This window comes from Arvicola amphibius, chromosome 8 (assembly GCF_903992535.2).
Source record: "Arvicola amphibius chromosome 8, mArvAmp1.2, whole genome shotgun sequence".
NCBI lineage: Eukaryota > Metazoa > Chordata > Mammalia > Rodentia > Cricetidae > Arvicola > Arvicola amphibius.
In genome coordinates this window covers 88,951,973-88,973,814 of record NC_052054.1, presented here as the reverse complement: position 1 = coordinate 88,973,814, position 21,842 = coordinate 88,951,973, and the positions used below count along the sequence as shown (strand labels likewise).

General features: G+C 36.2%; 1 protein-coding gene across 1 annotated transcript in view; it reads right to left on the bottom strand.

Moving 5' to 3' along the window:
- Pja2 (praja ring finger ubiquitin ligase 2) overlaps positions 1 to 21,842 on the bottom strand; it is a 49,630-nt gene that overhangs the window by 10,244 nt on the left and 17,544 nt on the right. Inside the window, exons 2-7 of the mRNA XM_038339138.2 lie at positions 21,354 to 21,471; positions 20,038 to 20,238; positions 17,551 to 18,601; positions 5,674 to 5,859; positions 3,724 to 3,909; positions 865 to 976 (exon numbers count right to left, since the gene is read on the bottom strand). Coding sequence (XP_038195066.1) covers positions 865 to 976; positions 3,724 to 3,909; positions 5,674 to 5,859; positions 17,551 to 18,601; positions 20,038 to 20,238; positions 21,354 to 21,384 — 1,767 coding nt within the window. The 5' untranslated portion in view covers positions 21,385 to 21,471. The remainder of the gene's footprint in view (positions 1 to 864; positions 977 to 3,723; positions 3,910 to 5,673; positions 5,860 to 17,550; positions 18,602 to 20,037; positions 20,239 to 21,353; positions 21,472 to 21,842) is intronic.

The following is a 21,842-nucleotide window of genomic DNA, read 5'->3' as shown; positions in this document are numbered from 1 at the left end:
AACGCACTATTAAAGCATAACTGACACCAACACTCTAATGGGAAATCACACAGATGCTCAAAGACGTGATGTAACACAGAGTTAATGTCTGCACATGTGGACCCATCTGTTTGCCTACTACCTAACTTATGAATCTGAAGGTAACTTTCTACTCAGAAAATCTCAAGATAAAGTACTGTCATAATGTTCCTGGAGGTCCCTTCTTACCCACTTATTTTCTACCTCTTTCTCATTCAAGTATTCAGTACTGCTGTATTAGCTTGAAGTCATTTTATGACTAGTGATTTAAAGAACGATTTATTTCAATAAGGTTCACCAATATTATGGAAGCTCCCAAGTCAAAATGCCTGGGCTTTTAATTTTGGGCAGATACATTTCAGAATAAGGTTGTGTTTTAGTTCAAACAATCAGAAAGCAGGCAAGAAGAGGTGGCAGATGTGTCCACTGCTGGAAAGCATGCACATGTGCGGGTAGGGGGAAAGCAAGCCTAACTGCAGAAGGAAGTGCAGTCTGGAGGACAAAGGAAAGCTTTGTCCAGGGTCCTGAGATCTGCCTCTCTGTGCCTATGTGTACACATGTGTAAAACACTCATACTTGCATACCTAGAGTTCAGGACTGGGAAAGACTGCATTTCCTAAACTTAAGCAAAATAGTTCTTATTCTGTAGAAAAAACTGACAACTACTGCAATTTGCCGGCATGACAGCAAGTAACTTCATACATATACTAGTAACAACTCAGCAGGTATTAAATGGCTAAGAAAGCTATTCACATTCTCTTCAGTAAAGTTAAAAAAAACCATTAAACCTTTAAAATTATTTCATATTCTACCAATTCTCTATGTACTTATCAGTTATAAAAATACCTCCATAGCCTGGGCTAAGCGTTCTTCTAGTGCCATGTAGGTAAGGAACTGAGGGTCCACATAAGAAATAGCTTCAGCAACTCCGAGTCCATCAGCAAAGCCATCAAACAGGCTGAAAAAACAAGATCCATAACTATGATTTCAGAAACCTTACAGTGAGGATAATTACATATTGCCATATTCATAGGCTGTAAAAGTTCTGTAAGAAGAAAAGTAAAACTGTGTGAGCTAAAGGAGAGAAAAAGAACAGAAAAGCTAAGGGTTAACTCTAAAGAGCTAAAATGACGTCATTTGCTCACCAGTCTGCTACCTCACTGCACATGCAGGAAATTCTTCCTGACTAAAAGCCTGCTGAATGGTAGTATTTTTAAACATATAATCATTTCCCTATATTTTTTCTTTCTGTTAATTTTAGTTTCCAATCTGGGTGAAAGTAAAAATATGAGAAAGGAAATTATTGTATTTAAATTCTACTACTAGTTAGTCAAGACCTATTTATCTCCCACTGCTTAATTACTTTTGGTTTTGCCAAATTTTATTTTCTCAAGCCTTCCTTAATCGCTCTTCTTTCCCTTGGCTAAGAATCAGGCCTCCTTATTAATAGCTTGAAAATTTTTTTTTCAAACTGTTTATTTTTTGCTGTTTTGTTTTTTTGCGACAGGGTTTCTTTGTGTAACCCTGGAAGTTCTGGTACTCACTCTGGAGATCAGGTTGGCCTCAAACTGCCTTTCCCTCCCGAGTGCTGGGATTGAAATGTGCACAGCCACTTCCCAGCCAAACTGTTCATTTTTATGACTTCTATGAGCCCTGAAGATAAATACATTTGATTCTGGTGTTAAACTGTTTCCTTTATCTATAAGTCAGCTTCCCATTTTTCCCAGGCTCTAGAATTATTAATTATTTCAAAATCAGAAAATCCTGGTACGGGAGTGCACGTAGAAGAAAACTTCCCTGCACCTGCTCTACAATAGGCCAGATTAACCTGAGACAGTACTTCTACTTAAAACTTTCACCTTTCCTATTTGTCTACTGAAACAACACAAACACGTCCACTTTCTGTAGAAAGCCCAATCTAATGACTGAAGTAAATTACTTCCTAATTATTCTTTTCTTCAAAAGCATAAGCAAACCTAGACACTCAGGACCCGATATATGGTTGTAATCAGGTCACTGAAGAATAATCAGTGTTAAAAACTCATGTTTGAGACAAGAATCACTAATGGATGCTAATGCTAGCAGATGGAAGTGTGATAGTTGGAGAGTAATCAGGTTATTTACAGTCTCAAAATAGCCATTAAAAAGGAGGAAATGGTAATTGGACAGTCAGAATCTGAAAGGTTACATAATAACCAAATGATCAAAAATTAATAGCACTAGTAACAATATTATATGCCATAATGTCTCTTTTTATATGTACTATAAAGACAAATTGCATCATTTTCCGTTGTTCTTGCTAAAAATACACAACTATGTATGATACGGGACAAATATAATGTGAGGGATAGTCCACAAAATAAACGGCCTAAACTTTCCAAATATTTGTCAGACATGAAAAATGAAGATTAACTGAGGGTATGCCCAGACTTTAAAAAAAAAATTCAATTAAATGTTATAATGATCCTGGAGTAGATCAGATAAACATTTTCTGTAAAATCATTGGTAAGATAACTACTGACATTAGAATAAATTCTAGGAATTAAATTATTAGCACTATATCAACACTAATTTTATGAGCAATTCTGTGTTCTGTAAAAAGTTTGGTTTTTCAGAAATTCATTCTAGAATTTTTATAGGTAAATAAATTATATCTGTAGAATTACTCATAAAAAGGCCAGAAGAATCCTAATCATAAATACAGGAAGAAAAGAGAAAACGGAATAAATATGTCTAAAATATTAACATTTAAAGAATCTTGGTGAAGGAAGGATATATTGGAATACTCTATCAATTTTGTACATTTTTCTCTAAGTCTCCAAATATTTCAGGTATTGACATATTCAAAACAAAAAAAAAACCTTTAAAAATGTTCTCCTAAAATCAATGCTATAAAGATGTGAAAGTCAAAAAAGGATGATGTGGGATTCCCCTCTGTATGCTGTGATTACCATCAATGAATAAAGAAACTGCTTTGGATCTATAGCAGGGCAGAACTTAGTGGGAAAAACTAAACTGAATGCTGGGAGAAAGAAACGCAGCGTCAGAGAGAAGCCATGTAGCCCACAGGAGAAAGATGGAACTTTAGCCTGCAAGCCACAACCACGTGGCAATACACAGATTAAAGAAAATGGGTTAAATTAACATGTAAGAGTTAACCAATAAGAAGCTAGAGCTAATGGGCCAAGCAATGATTTAATTAATACAGTTTCTGTGTGATTATTTCGGGTCTAAGCTAGTTGGGTGGGCTGGGAACCAACAAGCAGCCCTCCTCATCCAACAGATGGGTGAGAAAAGAGGAAAATAGTCCATACAGACAGTGACATCTGAAATGAGACTGGAAGACACCTATCATACCTATCAGATACTGTTCCCACCATAACTAGCTCAGTGAGTAACAGCATGCAGTGACAGGGCAACGTACCTCCAGTCCACACCCACCCTAACTCTGCTGGGTGAGGAACCGAGCATGCAGTCACATGCAGTGACATGTAGTGACATGCAGTGACGTGCAGTGACATGACTACGTACCTCCAGTCCACACCCACCCTAACTCTGCTGGGTGAGGAACCGAGCACGCAGTGACATGCAGTGACGTGCAGTGACACGACTACGTACCTCCAGTCAACATCCACCCTAACTCTGCTGGGTGAGGAACCGAGCACGCAGTGACATGCAGTGACATGCAGTGACACGGCTACGTACCTCCAGTCCACATCCAAGTCTTCACTCACACTGGAGTCATCCTCAAGGTTGTTGTTACCATCCAGCATGAAGGCTTCTGGTTGTGCAAACTCATTGGCAGGCTCATTTCCTTCATCACTGCTGCTTTCATTGACTTCATTGTACTGTAACCAGGGAATTTCTCCCTCTTCCAAGGATGTCTGTTCCCTAATATATACATTTGAAAGGAAGTAACAAAACGATGCTTTCAAACATATCATTCTGTATTGTATAATCATTCTACTTAATACATGTAACTTGAGTTCTTGTAGTTTTAAGTCCTTGTTACTTATGATTCTAAATAACAGTTTTCCTCGCCTGCAACAGCATTTCAAAAGAAAATCAAAAGGCTGGTGAGATGACACAGTGGATCAAAGTTCCATCACCATACCTACGATTTTGAGTTCAAGTCCCAAGACCTACATGGTAGAGACAACTAATTCTCACAAGTTGTCCTTTGACACATACACAAACCCCTTTTTAGAAGATTTTTTTGTGTACATGTGTGTGAATGCACAGATCGTGCATGTCTTTACACATGACTCAGAGGCGAAAAGAAGGGACTAAGTAATATTCTGCCAATTCCCTTGAGGCAGGATCTTTCCTTGAACCCAGGACTTGCAAGCCCCACCTCAGAGCTGGGGTTATAGGATGAGCCAGCTGCCTGACTAGTTAACTAGGGTTCAGGGATCTGAATTCTGATCCTTAGACTGTTCAGCAAGAGATTATAACTACTGACATATTTCTCCAGCCTTATTCATCTTTAAGTTTATTTTGTGATTGCTAATATAGTTAACTGTCCTAGTTCTCTCCTGGATAGTATTTGCCTAAAATATTATATTTTCCTTTTATTTGTCCTTTAAATGTGTCTCTCTTTAGTTTTTAAAATTCTGATAAGCTCTAAGCTCTGTCTTATAAAAGCAAAGATTAGTCAATGTATATGTATTTTTGCAACTAGTGATTGCAAGAATTATTTCTATAGCTTTTTTTTTTTTTACTCTTTTCTCCTTTTCTACCTTTTTCTTTTTGGATGGATTTTAATGTTCTTTTTCATGCTTCAATTCTTTTCCTCCTGCTACTGGGGAGAAAATTCACTGTCTTATGCATACCAGGAACCACTTCACTTACATATTACCTATGGCTGCCCTTATGCTACAACAGAACAAATGAGAACTACAACAGAGACTGACACACAAAATCAACAATGTTTATTTGGCTTCTCACCAATTAAGTCTGAGAACTCCTAAATTAAAAATATTTCCTTCCATTCAAGTTATAGTCAGAGATGTTTACCACAGACCACTGATGTTCTAAAACTATCCAACCAAACTAGATAAAAATATATTGAAACTTCATTTGCAACTACCCCACTCTGTAAATCAATCACCTGAACTACCATGACAATGTAAAATATAGTTTACCATGCTGATTTACCTTGAGGCAGACTGTTCTCCCAAGTCTCTTCACTGTATGGCAATGGGCAACATTAACTCAATTACTCCTAATTCAGCTAAAATGACCTTTTAAATCAGCAGTTCTCAACCTGCAGGTTGTGACCCCATCTCTAAAAATATTACATTATGACTCATAACAGTAGCAAAATTACAGTTATGAAGTAGCAGTGAAAATAATCTATGGTTAGGGACCTTCACATCAAGAGGAACTGTATTAAAGGGTCACAGCATCAGGAAGGCTGAGAGCCACTGTTTTAAATGCTCAAATCTCCTTTATACAGAAACATGAAAATATGCATTGTATCTTCAGAAAAACACTGAAATTGCCAGCATTTAAAGTTGCCCCCTACAAATAGCAAAGTACTACTTGTTCAACACATGAGCTTATGATAATTTATGTACACCCAACATTTCAATGTGGCAAATACCATTCTTGTATAACACACACTTAAAAAATTAATCTCACTGTAAGACATACCCCTCCTGAAGAGACAATTCTTGGTTTTCTTCTTCAGGGCCACTACTATCACTCTGTAGCTCAGGTTCATTTTCATCTTTTCCTGGCAGAGTCTCCCAGCTCTCATCACTTGAGGACTGATCTTTTTCTGTGCCAGAAAATCGGTGAGGCAGAGAAGCAGACCATTCCCCATCACTGCATTCTGAACTGCAAACCAGAACAGAAACAAGCTACTATTACACACTAAGTTCCTTTCATTATGTGGACAGCTATCAGGCATTATGGGACATGTAGGACTACTGATGGCAAGGTTTACTCAGGTGCTCATTCATTTTAAAAACAAAAATGAAAAACAAAACAAAACAAAACAACAACAGAAGCAAATAGACTCAACTGATGTAACCCTTTCAAATGATCATGACATATATAAGAGTTTAGACATATTTCTACATAAAAAATTAAATGTAGGGCTGGAGAGATGGCTCAGAGGTTAAGAGCATTGCCTGCTCTTCCAAAGGTCCTGAGTTCAATTCCCAGCAACCACATGGTGGCTCACAAACATCCATAATGGGGTCTGGTGCCCTCTTCTGGCCTGCAGGCATACACACAGACAGAATATTGTATACATAATAAATAAATAATAAATATTAAAAAAAATTAAATGTAATTTGGGAGTCAAAAATGGTATGAGGAATGAATAAAACTCACCTGATCTAAATGAAACATTTTTTATTACACACTGTCCCCCCCCATTTTTAAAAAAGTACTTATAGACTCTGGGCCTATATTATTAATACTCATAGTAACCCTTTCACAAGGAGAAACTTCTGAAACTGTGTCCCTAGCCAGCAATGAGCACCTTACTAAGTTTTTATTAATACTAACCAGATGCAGATTTCTACTCACCTTTCAAATTATGTTTTTTACTATAAAAATCCATCTGCCAGATGAGTCCCTTATCTTACCATGCTTTTAGTTTAGAAGCTACTTATTTTGAACTCTTTCCCAATTTTCTATGTTCAAATCCTTCATTTTCCATTCTTTTTGTATATAGCCTAATGCATTTTTCTTCACTTCTGCTACTATCAAAGATGAATGAATGAATGAATGAATCCTGCAATATAATGACAGCAGCAGCAACAAAAACAAAACCATCCAGACTATTTCTACAAGCCTATAACTATCGCATCTATTAACTGAGTCTCCTAAATTTAATCTCACTTCCTCAACTCACAAATACATTCTAAATATTATCATCATTTCAACTTACACATTAACTGGTACATTCATACCAGAATCCCAGAAAGTGCTCAGAGCTTTTCTTCTCCCCCTAAAGCAGTATTTCATAAGTTTAACTGGAACACCTACCACTTTCTCAGTTTGCACTGTTTCCTAAAGCACAGAAGATGACCACACAAGTTCTTAAGCTAGCTTTCCTGGATTTAAACCCACCTCTTACAGGCTGTGAAAACTGCTGTGTGCCTTTGATTTCTCATGCCTCTGTCATACAGTAACAGTATCTAACAGCTGTTGAGTTCATGTGAGAGACAAGCAAGTAAATATATATCAGTCACTACACTAGTGTCTACAAATCAGAAAGACACCAATAACTGTCAGCAAAACCATTTCAGTAACATATTTCTAATCAAATACATTTAGTTTATAGAGTAAGCTGTAACTGTTAAATCCCAGGTGTAATGGGCCACCTAGTTTTAAAATTCATTCAAACAAGTACTGATTAAAATCACAAACCTTAATCTGTGTGCCACTTGATGTATTTACTTTGAAAATGCTAGTTTACAGAAAAAGCATTAAAATTTCTTTGAATAACACTTGTAATTTACAACACAATCCCACTTCCTTCTTATAACTAGCTCGTCTTCCCTTACACAAGGTGTTCTACTACATTGCTTTCTCTCTTCATCAAATGTTCACAGCCAGTTGGTGCCTATTACCATTCAAGACAAGACCAGACTTCATTTCTTTCAAGATGCTCCTAGATAAAATTTATCCCCCTTTGAAGGGGGACAATTATTCATGGACTGGGTACTTGGCTTATTCAGTTCAAATCACTGTGCTGCAGCTATTTCTTTAACACTGCATTTATTTTTAAGTAAAACAACATACAGCTTAGTTCCACAAAGCTCTGGTAGGCTGTAGATGACCTTCTAGCCAATGAACTAGATTGTAACTGATGGACAATGATGAACTAAGATGTTCTCAGTAAGTTCTTTCCTATGCTTTACAGACATCTTCCAAATTTTGTCTAATTGCGTTGCTGGAGTAATTTCTTCATCCTGCTCTACTTCTGGGAGATGCCCAATTCATGAATGTCTATTTTACTAAAACAGACATTACAAAATTTAACTGATCTAAAGTATTTTCCTAGTTATATAAATATGAAATAACTAATAACTAAGTTTTACTAGTAACTTACCAGCAGTTAAATATTTACAAGCTCGTAGTAGGTATCAAAGACTATTCAATCATACAGCTTCAAATATAAATTTTATTAGTATGATATGATTTGAAAAAGGCCAGCAATAGGCCTTTATAAGGATATTCCAAAAGTATATACAAATTTGTGATGAATGACAGAAATACATGAACCATTTTAGTACTATTTCTTTATAAGGATGTTCCAAAAGTATATACAAATTTGTGATGAATGACAGAAATACACAAACCATTTTAGTACTATTTCAACGTAAATATTATTATGTCAATATAGTAATTATCACTAATTTGTAACTCCAAAAGCCTAAACTGGCTCAGAAAGTCAGAGGACACTGCAACTTTCTACTACTAAAAATTTCAACCCTCCATAGCCAATTTCTTTACTGGACATACAAACAGTACTGATGATATTCAATTTCTATGAACAAGCTTTGAAATCAGACAAATTTAGATTAGAATCCAGAGTAATTTCTCTGCATTAATTACCTCCTCTATAAAGTGGCAGTATTAATATTCAGGTTCCAAGCCTACAGTGGTATTTAGAGTAAGACTTAGAAACAATATGTAGTACAAATTTGTAAAGTGGTGAATAGGTTTAAAAGGCAATCATTAATTTCTTTTAAAACATGGTATATCCTTTTAGATATTTCAGTGGGTTGCTTACTGGCTCACCACTATTTCTCTCTTTTCTATGTCAAAGAAAAGCTACTCTACACCATCTCATTTGTCTGGGTAACATCAGCTTCCCGGGAAACCCTACTTTTCTTTTTTTACACTAAATAGCAGCAAACTATTCCCTAGACCATCACCCAAACTAGGTCAACTGTTTCTTCATGATACAGAAAATAGGGTATTTTTTTTTCCTATTTTATATAGAAACAATTCTAAGTAGTTCTATATATTTTAAATTAAGATTCTTTTTATCCACTCTATAGTGATCTGTTTAAAACTGTATTCAGAGCTGAGGTCCAGTCAAAAGATATCATCATATGGACATGTTTCTACCCTGAATGCCATGAGTGTGTGTATGTGTGTGTGTGTGTGTGTGTGTATGTGTATGTGCGTGCATGCAAGCATGCACGCACACACACACGCACCTACCTAAAAAAACAAAAACCACTTCTTTGGAGAGTCAGAGAATGAGATGTTGTGTGTATGTATGGTACTTGATCTTAACTTTCACCTGAGATTTACATATAAAGTATTTTATTTGATTGAACTATTAAATATTTATAATAAAAAAAAGAAATAGAAGAGGCCATAGAACAGAAGGTGAGGTCAGAGGTAGAAGTGGATCTGGGAGAAGCTGGGAGTGATTATGATCAAAATTCACTGTATGACAGTCTCAATTATTAAAAAATATATCCTGAAAAATTTATTTGGTTATCAACTGAATGTGTAAAGAAGGTATTTTTTGATTTTGAATATAACTCTAAATGCTACCTATGGACAATGAAGATTAAAGACGTATCTAATTTTTTACTTTGTTCCTAATTATTATTTATTTATTTGGCTTTTCAATTTTCCAAAACAGGGTTTCTCTTGCAACAGCAACCCTGGCTTTCCTAGACTCAGAGATCCATCTGTCTCTGCCTCCCAAGTGCTGGGATTACTAAATTACTTTTGAAAACAAGACAGGAATGTCTTTAAAATGTTTAAGCATGTGATTTAAAAACTTTGCTTCAGATGCTTGTGGATGTTTGATGTTTTCTTGGCTGTGGTACCTGCATTTCAGAGAAGCTCTTTCTGTTGTTACTTGGACAACATATACAGATCAGGAAAGACAATCTCAGCCTTACAGCAAGGAGCTTGTGTATTCTGTCCTTTTCTCTGTAAGGCTGGGTGATCACCATGGGAACGGAGAGAATTAGTATCTATTCTGTAACAGAGTCTGGGGCCTTTTAATACATCAAACTAGACTAAAAAGGCTGATCTGCATTTTATTTTTCCAACAATATCAACAAAAACTTTTTTTGTTTTTGGTTTGTATTCGTGTGGTTATAGGGATTAAACCTAGGGCCTCACACATACAAAGCAAGCCTCTCCAACTCTGCTGTACCTCCAACCCATTTCTATTTTGTATGTTGAAGTAGGGTCCTGCTAAGTAGCCAGTTTGGCCTTGAACTCATTACTCAGTATCCCATGCAGGCCTGCGACTTTTTCAATCCTCCTGCTTTGGCCTCCTGTGCAGCTGGACTCCAGGCCTGACTCAAAATTATTTGTCTCAGAAAGCTTTCCTCTATGTTATGTTATGTTTATGTTTTGTTTTAACCTTTTAAGTAAGATTAACTCCTAGTGACAGGAAGATCTCCCAAAGAAGTCTCAAGTGCTATGGAGTACTACTCAGTGGTAAAAAACAATGACATCTTGAAATTTGCATACAAATGGATAGAACTAGAAAAAAATCATCCTGAGGATGGTAACCCAGACCCAGAAAGATGAACATGGTATGTACTCACTCATAAGTGGATATTAGCTGTAAAGCAAAGGATAACAAGCCTATAATCCATGACCCTAGCTAGAGAAGCTAAGTAACAATGTGAACCCTAAGAAAAACATACATAGATCCACCTGGAAAGGGGAAATAGACAAGATTGCCTGACGAAATTGGGAGCATGGGGAGTGACTGTGAAGGGAAGGTGAAGAGGAAGAGGAGGGGGAGGAGGGGAGGAGGGGCTGGTTCAGGAGAACTTGAGGGAATGGGATAGTCGAGATAGAGAAAGGACAAAAATGAGAGCAAGGAAAGAGATATTTTGATTGAGGGAGCCATTATGGGGCTAGCAAGAAACACGGCACTACAGAAATTCCCAGGAATCCACAAGGATGGCCCCAGCTAAGACCCTAAGCAATAGCGGAGAGGGTACCTGTAGTCAGAAAGATGAATATCTTAAATGTCACCATGGAACCTTCATCCAGCAACTGATGGAAACAGAGGCAGAGACCCATAGTGGAGCACTGGGCTAAGCTCCCAAGGTCCAGTTGAAGAGTGGAAGGAATGAGAATGTGAGCAAAGAGGTCAAGACCATGATGGGGACATCCACTGAAACAGTTTACCTGAGCTAATTGGAGTTCATCAACTCTAGCCAGACAGAGACGGAACCAGCATAGGACCAAACTAGACCTTCTGAATGTGGGTAATAGTTGTATGGCTGGGGCAAACTGCTGGGCCACTGGCAGTGGCACCAGAATTTATCCCTACTGTTTGTACTGGCGTTTGGGGAACCTATTCTCTTTGGATGGATACCTTTCTCAGTCTAGATATGGTAGGGAGGGCCTTGTGCCTTACCCTCTCTGAAGAGTGGATGGGGGGTGAGGGAGAAAGGTGTAGGGGATGGGAGGAGGGGAAGGAGTGGGAACTAGGATTGATATGTAAAATGAAAAAGATAGTTTATTTTCTTTAAAAAAAACTTGAGAGAGAGAGAGAAATGGCAAACAGCATGTCTCTTCAAAACAGTTAGGCCCAATGTTAAAATGTGCTAGTATTACTAAAAATTAGTTCTCTCTCCTACGTTCTCCCTCCTTCTCTCCCTCCCTCCCTCCTCCCCCTCCCTAAATTAACTTTTGTCCTCAATTATTACAGGTCTCAGGATATATTTCAAAGTGTTAACCTTTGGTCTGATTCCAGGTCTGTGTAAAGGTGCAGAATAATGCTACTGGCAGAAAAGTTTATCCTATAGACTGCAGTGTTCTGATACAATTAAGAGATCACTTAAGACTTTTTCAGGGAAGACAGTAACCACACATTAATCAAATCCTTTTAGATTTATTTATTTTATGTGTACTTAGCTTTTACCTGATATTTATCTATACACAAGCACATCTGCTGCCTACACAGGTCAGAAGAGGATGTCAGATCCCTTAGAATTGGGAGTTACAGATGGTTGTGAGTCACTATGTGTTTGTTGGAACTGAGCCTGGGTTCTCTGCAAGAGCAACAAATGTTCTTACCTGGTGAGCTACCTATTATTTTAAAGTAGTCAGCTTAAAATATCTAATAGTGTCCAAATGAATTTTAGTTGTATTCTTGATAAATGTTCTGTGTTACCTTTATAATACAAACATAACAAAAATATCTTCAAGTATATCATTGATAAGTTTTACAAAGGAGAGAGTTACTCTAGAAAATTTTTCACCGACTCAAGGTTCTGTATCCTTTCCTTTCCTTCTCAAGTGACACTTTAGAAAAGTGGTCACCACTTCCCCTTTTCTTAGAGTTTCACAGAGAGTAAACACGTAAATGAGCGAGGGTCACATTAAACTAGAGTCTATGGCCACCTCATTTTGGCATTAGGCTGGTACCAGATTAATAGGCATCCTGGTAACAAATACTTTAACAGAGTCATATAAAAAGAGCAAGAAATAGAACTGAATTAATTTAATCCTTTAATATATTTTAAATCTTACAAAAATACAATTGGAGTCTAACGTAGACATATTATCCATCAGAATTAATTCTGTATTTTTTTTTAAAGACAGGATCTTATGCAGGCCAGGCTGGCCTCAATTTACTACATAGCCAAAGAAAATCAAGAACTCCTGATCTCCTACCTCTACTTCCCAAGTGCTCGGATTACAGGAGTGTGCCTCCATGCCCAATTTCTGTGAGTCTCAAACAACTTAACCTATTCTAGCATATCAGGGTGTTTTAACTCCATCATCCAGCACACCTGACTACAAGTTCTACCAGTCAATACACCCCAACAGAGTTGAAGGAAAAGTTTTATTAACACTAAATGTTTCTACTGTTCATTGTATTTACAAAAATCTATCATTGTGCATGATACATCACTTCTAAATATACTAAGAAAACATATTATAACCATTTAAAATTCCCCTAGACAAATACACTTTCTACAACTGGGGCAAAACAACAACTACAACCAACTTTTTAAAAAACAGAATCCATGAAAACAACTATATTTTGTTTGAGGGTTGATTATAAAAAATATTTTAACAGTTTCACTTGAAAAGCAAGTAAAACTTAACGGTTTTGTTTTGTTTTGATTAGTGGGTCCACAGTGGTAAAGATACAGACAAGTTAAATAATTTTCTTCAAGTAATGTGTAACTATGAAAAAACACTAGCAACCTTACAGTGTCAAATTTATTTCTCTTTAATAATCTAAAAGTAGAAAATCAAATAAAAAAATCTTAGGGCTGAATGTTTTAGAATTTAAATCTTTTCTTGCAAGCTCATAAGCTTCACCCAACAGAATCCAGGCCAACAGTTACCAAACATATAAATATTTCTAGCGCAAAATATGATTGCTTGAAAGTGTCTCATTTTAGGTTTAATCCAGAGTCTCTATCAAAGCAGTTAATTTCAGATCAAGCTTTATGGCCAATTCATGATTTTGAAACTTTGTGGGTTTTGAATAAAAGACCATGGATTCCAACTGATACATATAAACTGAGAAATAACTTTACTCTCAACTTAAACAACAGGTCTTACAAATCAATATGAACCTTGATTATCTTCTACTCTCCTAACATCTGTGTATCTAGAGCTTAGTCAGAGTAGTGTGGCTTTAGTCATTACAGTTCTGTATGCTGTATGTCTTCCAGCAATTCCTGACTCTTAGAAACCAGGAACTTATGCCACTTTTTTTTGTAGCATATGTCAATCTATTTAGTGGAGAACGTGCCTCACCAAGAAAATTAAAAGCTCCAATTTCTGCTGTAAAAAGTAATACTGGTCTAAAGGATGAATTACATGTGGATGAGTCAAAAAATCCAGTAGGACAGAATAAACGTATATTTTGGCAGACTTCTATTAACGATCAAAGACCAAAGCTAAGAGTCTGTATAAATGGCATTTTTATTGAAGGCTTATTAGACACAGGTGCGGATGTAAATATCATTACTCCAGAATCTTGGCATCCGAATTGGCCTCTTCAAGAGGTAGATGTTCAGTTCCTGGGAATTAGAACCCTATCTCGTGTAAAACAAAGCACAAGATGGGTTGAATGCATAGGACAAATAGGAAGACTAAGGCCATATATAGCCAATATTACAATAAATTTATGGGGCTGTGACCTGCTACAGCAATGGAATACCCAGATTAACATTCCTGTAGTTCCAGGAACTCTTTTAATTCTGGGAAGGATATGATGAGGTATTATGGAAAAAGGTCACCAGCCACTCAGGCTGTACAAGAACATACAGCAAATAGCAAACCTTTAGAGGTACCAACAGCCCTACCTTTAAAATGGCTAACTGAGAAGCCAATTTGGATCAAACAGTGGCCGCTAGCTGAAGATAAATTACAGGCTTCGGAACAGCTGGTACAAGAGCAACTAGATGCTCACCATATTGAAGAATCAACCAGCCCTTGGAATTCTCCTGTATTTGTTGTAAAAAAAGAAATCTGGTAAATGGAGAATGGTGACAGATCTAAGAGCTGCCAACAAGGTAATTCAGCCTTCAGGCCCACATTGTTATTTATAACAATGTCATCTGATCATTTAATGTTTCTGTTATTAACTATATAGGCATCGTCCTAATTAAACCTGCATTCTATATGAAATCACTGTCAAACACAGCACAGTAGAAAGTACTTGGGGATGGCTGAATAGAGGTCTATTATCTATGGATTAGTTCTGAAAGAGACGTTGACACTGAGTTTGTATGACTTCCACTTTCTTGATCTATTTCAACACTTTTTCTGTGATATGGCAGATTCTAAACCTAAGTTGGTTTCCCCATTATTCCTTTTCTCCAAGTTTTCTTGTCTCCTTCCATATCTGCTCTTTTTTGTTAACAATTATGTACTGAATCCTGACAGTAAAATAAAAAGACTTTTCTCTTGATTTAAAAAAATGAAACAAAGCAAAGCAAGAAACAATAAGTCCAAGTTAGTAAATTCTCTTCAAACTACTTTCAAGTTAAAATACTATTTTTAATAGTTCATAAAGTATGTGCATAACTGAGTACTGTTGGGGTTACAACTAGATTTAAAAGATTTATAAAGCCGGGTGGTGGTGTTGCCTGTCCTTAATCCCATCCCTCAGGAGGCAGAGGCCAAGGCCAGCCTGTCTACAGGGCGAGTCCCAGGACAGGCTCCAAAGCTACAGAGAAACCCTGTCTCGAAAAACAAAAATAAAGATTCATAAAAATCTGGACTCTGGCAATAAAAACAGAGCAGCTGTTCAAAAAACTTCTCCCGCCCCTACCATTTGCTGTTTCATGGTTTGGGGAGTGGGGAAGAAATCTATGTTTGAAAAGCAATTAGAAAGTCTTGACAATAACAGTACAATCATAGAGAATATAGCCTCTTAGAGTTCAAGGCATCAAATTCCAGCTCTAATACTTATATACTTTATGACATACCAATTAGTTAATTCTCTAGACCTGTTTTCTCATCTGTGAGCAGAGGAAAAATAGTACCTACCACATACAACTGCCAATGAGAATTTTTGCTTGAAATATGGTCTCTCTATGTAGGCCAGACTAGCTTTGAACTCATGATCTTTGAACCTCATCTCATGAATGATAGGATTATAGTTCTATATCAACATACATAGAAACTAATTTTTAAAGAAATAAATAAGCTTAAGTGATAAAAAGAGAGAACAAGGACCCAATAAAGAAATGGGTGACATTACTAACAAAAGTAATGCAATATTGCCAATCAATAGTGACATTAATCACTCTTTAGACTGTCTTAACACAGATTTAAAAAATATAATAAATTTATACTTTGCATTTAATTCATTAAAATACAGTTAATTAAAATAATCAGCACCTAAACTCTTTGTGATAATCATTATGCATCTAAAAGTCTAATTCCATAAATAATTAAACTGCCTCAAATAAAGCAAATATTCTGCAGTTTGCATGTATGGTTCATACTCAAAATATATGATCACCAAGATGTCTACTTACTATCACATAAGACAGCCTATTATTAAACACCTTACTACTAATAGAGCACTTTGTTAACAGACATGCAGGCCAACAGAATAGAATAGGGAACCCAGAAACAAACCCATCAGCTATGGCCACCTGATTCTGACAAAGAAGTCAAAAGCATCCACGGGAGAAAAGGCAGCCTCTTAAACAGAGCTGGAGAAACTGAGTATCCACCTGGAGAACAGACAAAGTTGATTCCTATCTCTACCTTTTATAAAAACAGACGCAAATCACTTTTGGGTATCAGAATAGGCAAGGACTTTCTGATAAGTAGAACTGCATGACAATATAAAGCTTCTGCACAACAAAGCACTTAACAGAGTAAAGAGCCTATAAAATGAGGAAAATCTTTACCAGCTAACATTCAATAGGGGATTAATGCAGAAAAGCAAGCACACAGAAACAATAATGCTAGTATAAACAATGGCCAAATGAACTGAATAGACAGGTCTCAAAAGTACAAATGACCAAAAAATATTTTAAAAGGTTTAGCATCTTTAGCTACCAGGGAAACACAAAACTTCACTGAGAGTCTATTTCACCCTAGTCAGATGGCTGTAAGCAAGGAAACAAACAACTGATGGCAGGGAACATGCACAAAGGGAAGAATCCATGTCCACTGGTAATGGAAATGGGAATCTGTATGGGCACTGTGGAAATCTGTATGAAGATTTCTCAACAGATTGAAAACAGAACTATAATAATGACTAAACCTTGGGTATACCAAGTCAGCATATCATAGTGAACCTGAACATTTGCTTATTTCAGCACTATTTAAATTTAAACTTTAATATTGCATTTATTTATAGCAACTAGTGTGGCTACTAGGATTAAAAGGTATTTGTTACCACTGCGCAGCTGTAAGGCTGACCAATGTGGCTGTTTACTTTCCCAATCCGCAGGCAAGCTTTATTTATGCCACTGCATATGTGTAGGTATGTAGATGGAAGTGTGCCACAGTGCATGTGTGGATGTCAGAGACCAACTACTGGGAACCAATTCTCTCCTTCCATCTTGTGAAACACAGGAATTGAACTCAAGTCACCAGGCTCAGCTTGGCAGTTGGCACCTTTGCTCACTGAGCTATCTCACTGGCTCTATCAACATTATTCACAACAGCCAAATTGAGAAATCAGACCAGATGTCATCAACATACAAACAGATAAATAAAATGTGATGTACATATACAACATAGTTTTGCTCATTCATAAAGAAAAATGGATTGCATTTTAGAGAACTGGATGGAACTGGGGACTATCATGTAAAGAAAGCAAAGCAAAGCAGACCCAGAAGAAAACCACTGCATGCCTTCTCTTGTGCAGAATCTAGACGTGAAAGTAGAAAGGGGACTATCTGAAAGAGTAAGGTAACCAGCAAGGTGGAAAGGCAGGCTACTACATGACAACCATGTAAAGTTCAAGATGTACATGTGTGAGAATGTTATACTTTGTATAATGAATATAAAATCTTTTTAAAAAGAAAGACTATCTGGCTTAATACATACATTCACCAAATACTGCATGAAGCTTACCTGTCTTCATCTTTGTCATAGAGTTGGTAATAATCTCCGCAGCCATTCCAAAAGGAATTATCCCGAGTTTCTTGCCTTCCTGAAGCTGTGGCTCCATTTTCTGATGTTGCACGGTTATGATCTGTTACCCTTTGTGCAACTCTTGAGTAAGGTGGAGTCAAGAACATGCACTCATGGTCTCCCTCACAGTCGTCATACTTCATTATAGGGTCCTCTGGACTACACTCCTCAACTTCCACAGCCTCTCTCCATCTCTCAACACTTTTTTGTTTAGCCTCATGCCTATTAAAACCCATTTCTTGGTCCACCTGGCTCGAACTTATCACTTTTCTAACTTTAGGCCGTACTACCTGCTCAGGAGAGCTTCCGTGGTGGTTGGCTCTGTCATTAGTATTGTGTTCACTACAAATATGCCCTGGACCACAGTCTGCATCTTCAGCTGAATTTTCTCTCTGTCTTTCCCGATCAGCATTATCTTGTTGCCTCTTTCTAACAATGTCTTCAGAAGACCTCTTGAATTCCTGCCCATTGTGATGGGCAAGCTCAGCATCACCAGCAGAATTTTTCTCTAAAGGTATTGACTCTAGCTCTTCAAACTCATCGCTTATTTCACAGTTGAGAGAGGGAACAGATTGGCAAAGATCAGCGTACACCTCTCCCTCTCCATTTTCTAGCTCAAATACTGTATTGCCTAATACTTCCTGACATCTACCACCTTCCACAGCTTCTGCAGAAAGCTGAAGGGAGTCATTATTGTCATCACGTCTGCTGTCTGGATCATTAGAGTCAGCATAAACCAACACAATTCCATTTTGGAGACTTGAGACATTATAAAGAGCTGGACCATACTTGGTCTCAGCGCGACTACGGAGATTCCTTTTGCTTTCTAAGGTCTCCCTGACTTCCTCACTAGGGCATACTGGGGTAATGGATGGACTGCTCTCAGTGGTTTGATTCAGTGCTGGACCACAAGTGGAAATTTCTGTTTCAGTTTTTTCAAAAGTAGATTCATTGGGTAAAGAAGGATGGATTTGATCCAATGAATTGGAACCTTCATAAAAAGAAAGAGAAAAAAGCATTTTGGAGGGATTTAGATAAAATTTTATATAATATCAGTTCCATGGAAATCATGATCTAATTGGCAATATGCTGATGTTTCTGTATTCCCTAACTTTACCACAGTCAGACTGGTTACACTGTGAACTCAGTTCCGCCCCTGGTCAGCTTCTCATTACCCAATCCTTGTGTTTTTTACAGATTTTTTTAAACCATGTTTCAGTATCAAAAATCTTTTCTATGACAAAAAGAAGCAAATAGGAAGCTACACAATGAGAAACAAAAGCAGTCAGAATAATCTGTTCTCCAATTACTCTACAAATCTACCTTTTAATTACAAAATTTCTAAAATTCTCAAAAAACCCTTTATGACAAATATAATTTTATCCCAGGTAATAGATCTATGAGAAATAAGATTTTAACTGTATTTTGATGTTAATTAAAAAATTACATCTAACTTCCTAGACACGCTTCAGATTTCTATGTCCAAAATGTATTGTTAATACATTTATAATTTAGGTATTAGAGATACAACTTAAAAATAAGTGAATATACTGATTCAGTTTGCCATACTTTGTCAAAATTCTGACACTTGAAAATCAAATCTATAATTATTTTCAACTTTATCTTTTATTATTACTTTCACAAAGATACTGATATTTGTTATAACCAAATGCATAAATCATAAAATAAATGAAATTTAATTTATAACAGAAAAGACTCTTTATTGAAATAACTTCATCATTCATCAGATTATGATCTACAAATAATAGAGAAAATATTCTACAATCATCCAGTTTGCTTATAATCAGAAAAATGAAACTAGAAGATTTTATATATTTATATATAACTATGTAACTACAGTATAGGAAATCTGTGTATAATATTTCAAACCACTGAATAATTAAGAAGGCTTAACTGAATAACTATTACCAGAAATTTTGGTGTTTACATTTTACAAAATAATGGAAAAAATAAGTAAGTTAAGCTAAATTATTCAGAAGAAGTTACAAGTTACATAAATATAGTATGCAGGAACAAACACTCTCAGTTCACATTCAAGTCTTGGCATGGTCTACCTTTCAAAGTAAGGCACTGAAAACAAAACCCTAAACTCCCCTAGGTCAGCAAAGTTTGTGAATGGAAAAGTAATATCCAGTCACTTCTGCTGTAAAGGTAAAAACAGAAGAGATTTAAAAGTAAGACAAAGACTTGGGAGAGGAATTAGCTGATGGATGAGGTAGTGTGATCACTGCCATAACAATTAGTCATATTTTAGTGACTGGTCATATTGAATTTTCTATATTTAATTTATATGGTACTGCTATTAAATTCAATAAAAATTTCCAAATAGAAAGAAAATGTACTATATTTATTATCAAAAACATAAATTTTAAAGTAATAGCCCTTAACTGACTATATGTTACATACCTGAGGAATTTTCCTTTGGAACTTCATCAAGTTCCAATACTTCATAGTCATCACCAGCCCGACCTAAGCTTCTTTCATGCCTGGTCATACATGGCTTAAAACTGACATATGCATGTCTTCTTCCATATCTCCTGCCTGTAATAGTCTGATATCCTCCTGCTGGTTTAGGCCAAGCTGCCTTGTTGGATTCTTGATCCATTACTGAAAATACAAATTAAAGTAAAGAAGGTTAGTAATGACCTTTACAATGGCAACAAGTTTGGGAAAAAAGTGCTTCAACAAATATGCTACTATTTACTAAACTATACACCACTGAACGGGTGTCCTGTTTAAGTGGTGCAGGGATGACAAGAAACAACTAAAAATGCACTGAAGCCAAGGGTCAGATAAAATTCTCTGAAAGGAAATAATCACAGAAGAAATCAAACACATGCTATTCCACTTCCAAAATTACAAATGGATGGTATAAATCAAGCTAAGAAAAGCCCCAGCATGTAAACTTGAATATTAATTCACTTTTTATTAAACAGTACAGTATTACACAAAAATATATTAAGCTTGCTTAGGCAACTATTTATTATATATTCTATGTAAGAATAGAGTATTTCCTCACAGTGAATAGTACAATCAATATATGAAGGTTTTCTATTTTTGTTATGTATTAAAGTAAAACAATCATTTCAAAGTACAAATGACAACCTTGTATTTATTAAATGCCATAAAATGTTATATTACTTTTTAATTCCTTCAAAAACATTTAGATGGTAGCCACGATCTATTTTAAAACTCAAAATAAATGTTAAGAAGTCAGGCATGGGGATGTGTATCTAAAACCCCAGCACTAAGGCAAGGATGGTAAACTGGAGGACAGCCTAAGCTACACAGTGACACTTTGTTACCCAAAAAAAGTATTTAATCACTTTCTCAAAAATATAAGAATCAACATCTTTAACTACTACTCCAAAAGAACAGCCTCCAAAATGTAATATATGCTAGAAATGAGGGGGTGTTTTATATTAAGTTAGAAATTAATAATTATAAATATTAAATAGCTATAGATGATGTAAAATCAGTCTTTTCATAAAATCACCTAACAGAGGATATAACACATCACATATATTCTCTCTTTTTTTTTTTTGAAACAAGTTCTCTCTCTCTATAGCCCCAACTAGCCTTGAACTCACAGAGATCCACCTGCCTGTGCTGGAATTAAAAGTGTGAGCCACTATGCCTGGCTCCACATATTCCATTTAAAGTACCCAGGAAACAAAAAAAGAAGTCCTCAATGTAGAAAAATAAACACCTATCTTCCTTACCTGATGGTTCTTTTTCAGTGTACTGTGACATATATGGCAGCGTCTATGCTCCCAACTCAGTAGAAGTATGGATGTAATTTGGTTTTTACTTATACAGCGAGTAAGCTGCAAATGATTCCTACAAAGAAACAATGCATTGAACAAAATATTAGTAATAAAAGAATAAAACAAAAAAATGGCAAAATTGATGCACGTGAGATTGTTGGCCTTTCATTCACTTAGAGAAATATAACTTGATCTGACAAAAACAATACACAGACAAAAAACACAAACAGTCATACAAAGAACTTATAAGTAAATAATCAAATATATTGTTGAAGAACTGATTGGAAAATGCAACACGGCTAGTTAGTATTCGTGTAATTAGACACAAACCTAGACATCTGAGAAAAAGGAGTCTCAATTGAGGAACTGTCTACAACAGATTGGCCTATGAGCACATCTAGGAGAATTTCCTTGACTGATGTTTGATGTTGGAGAGCACAGCCC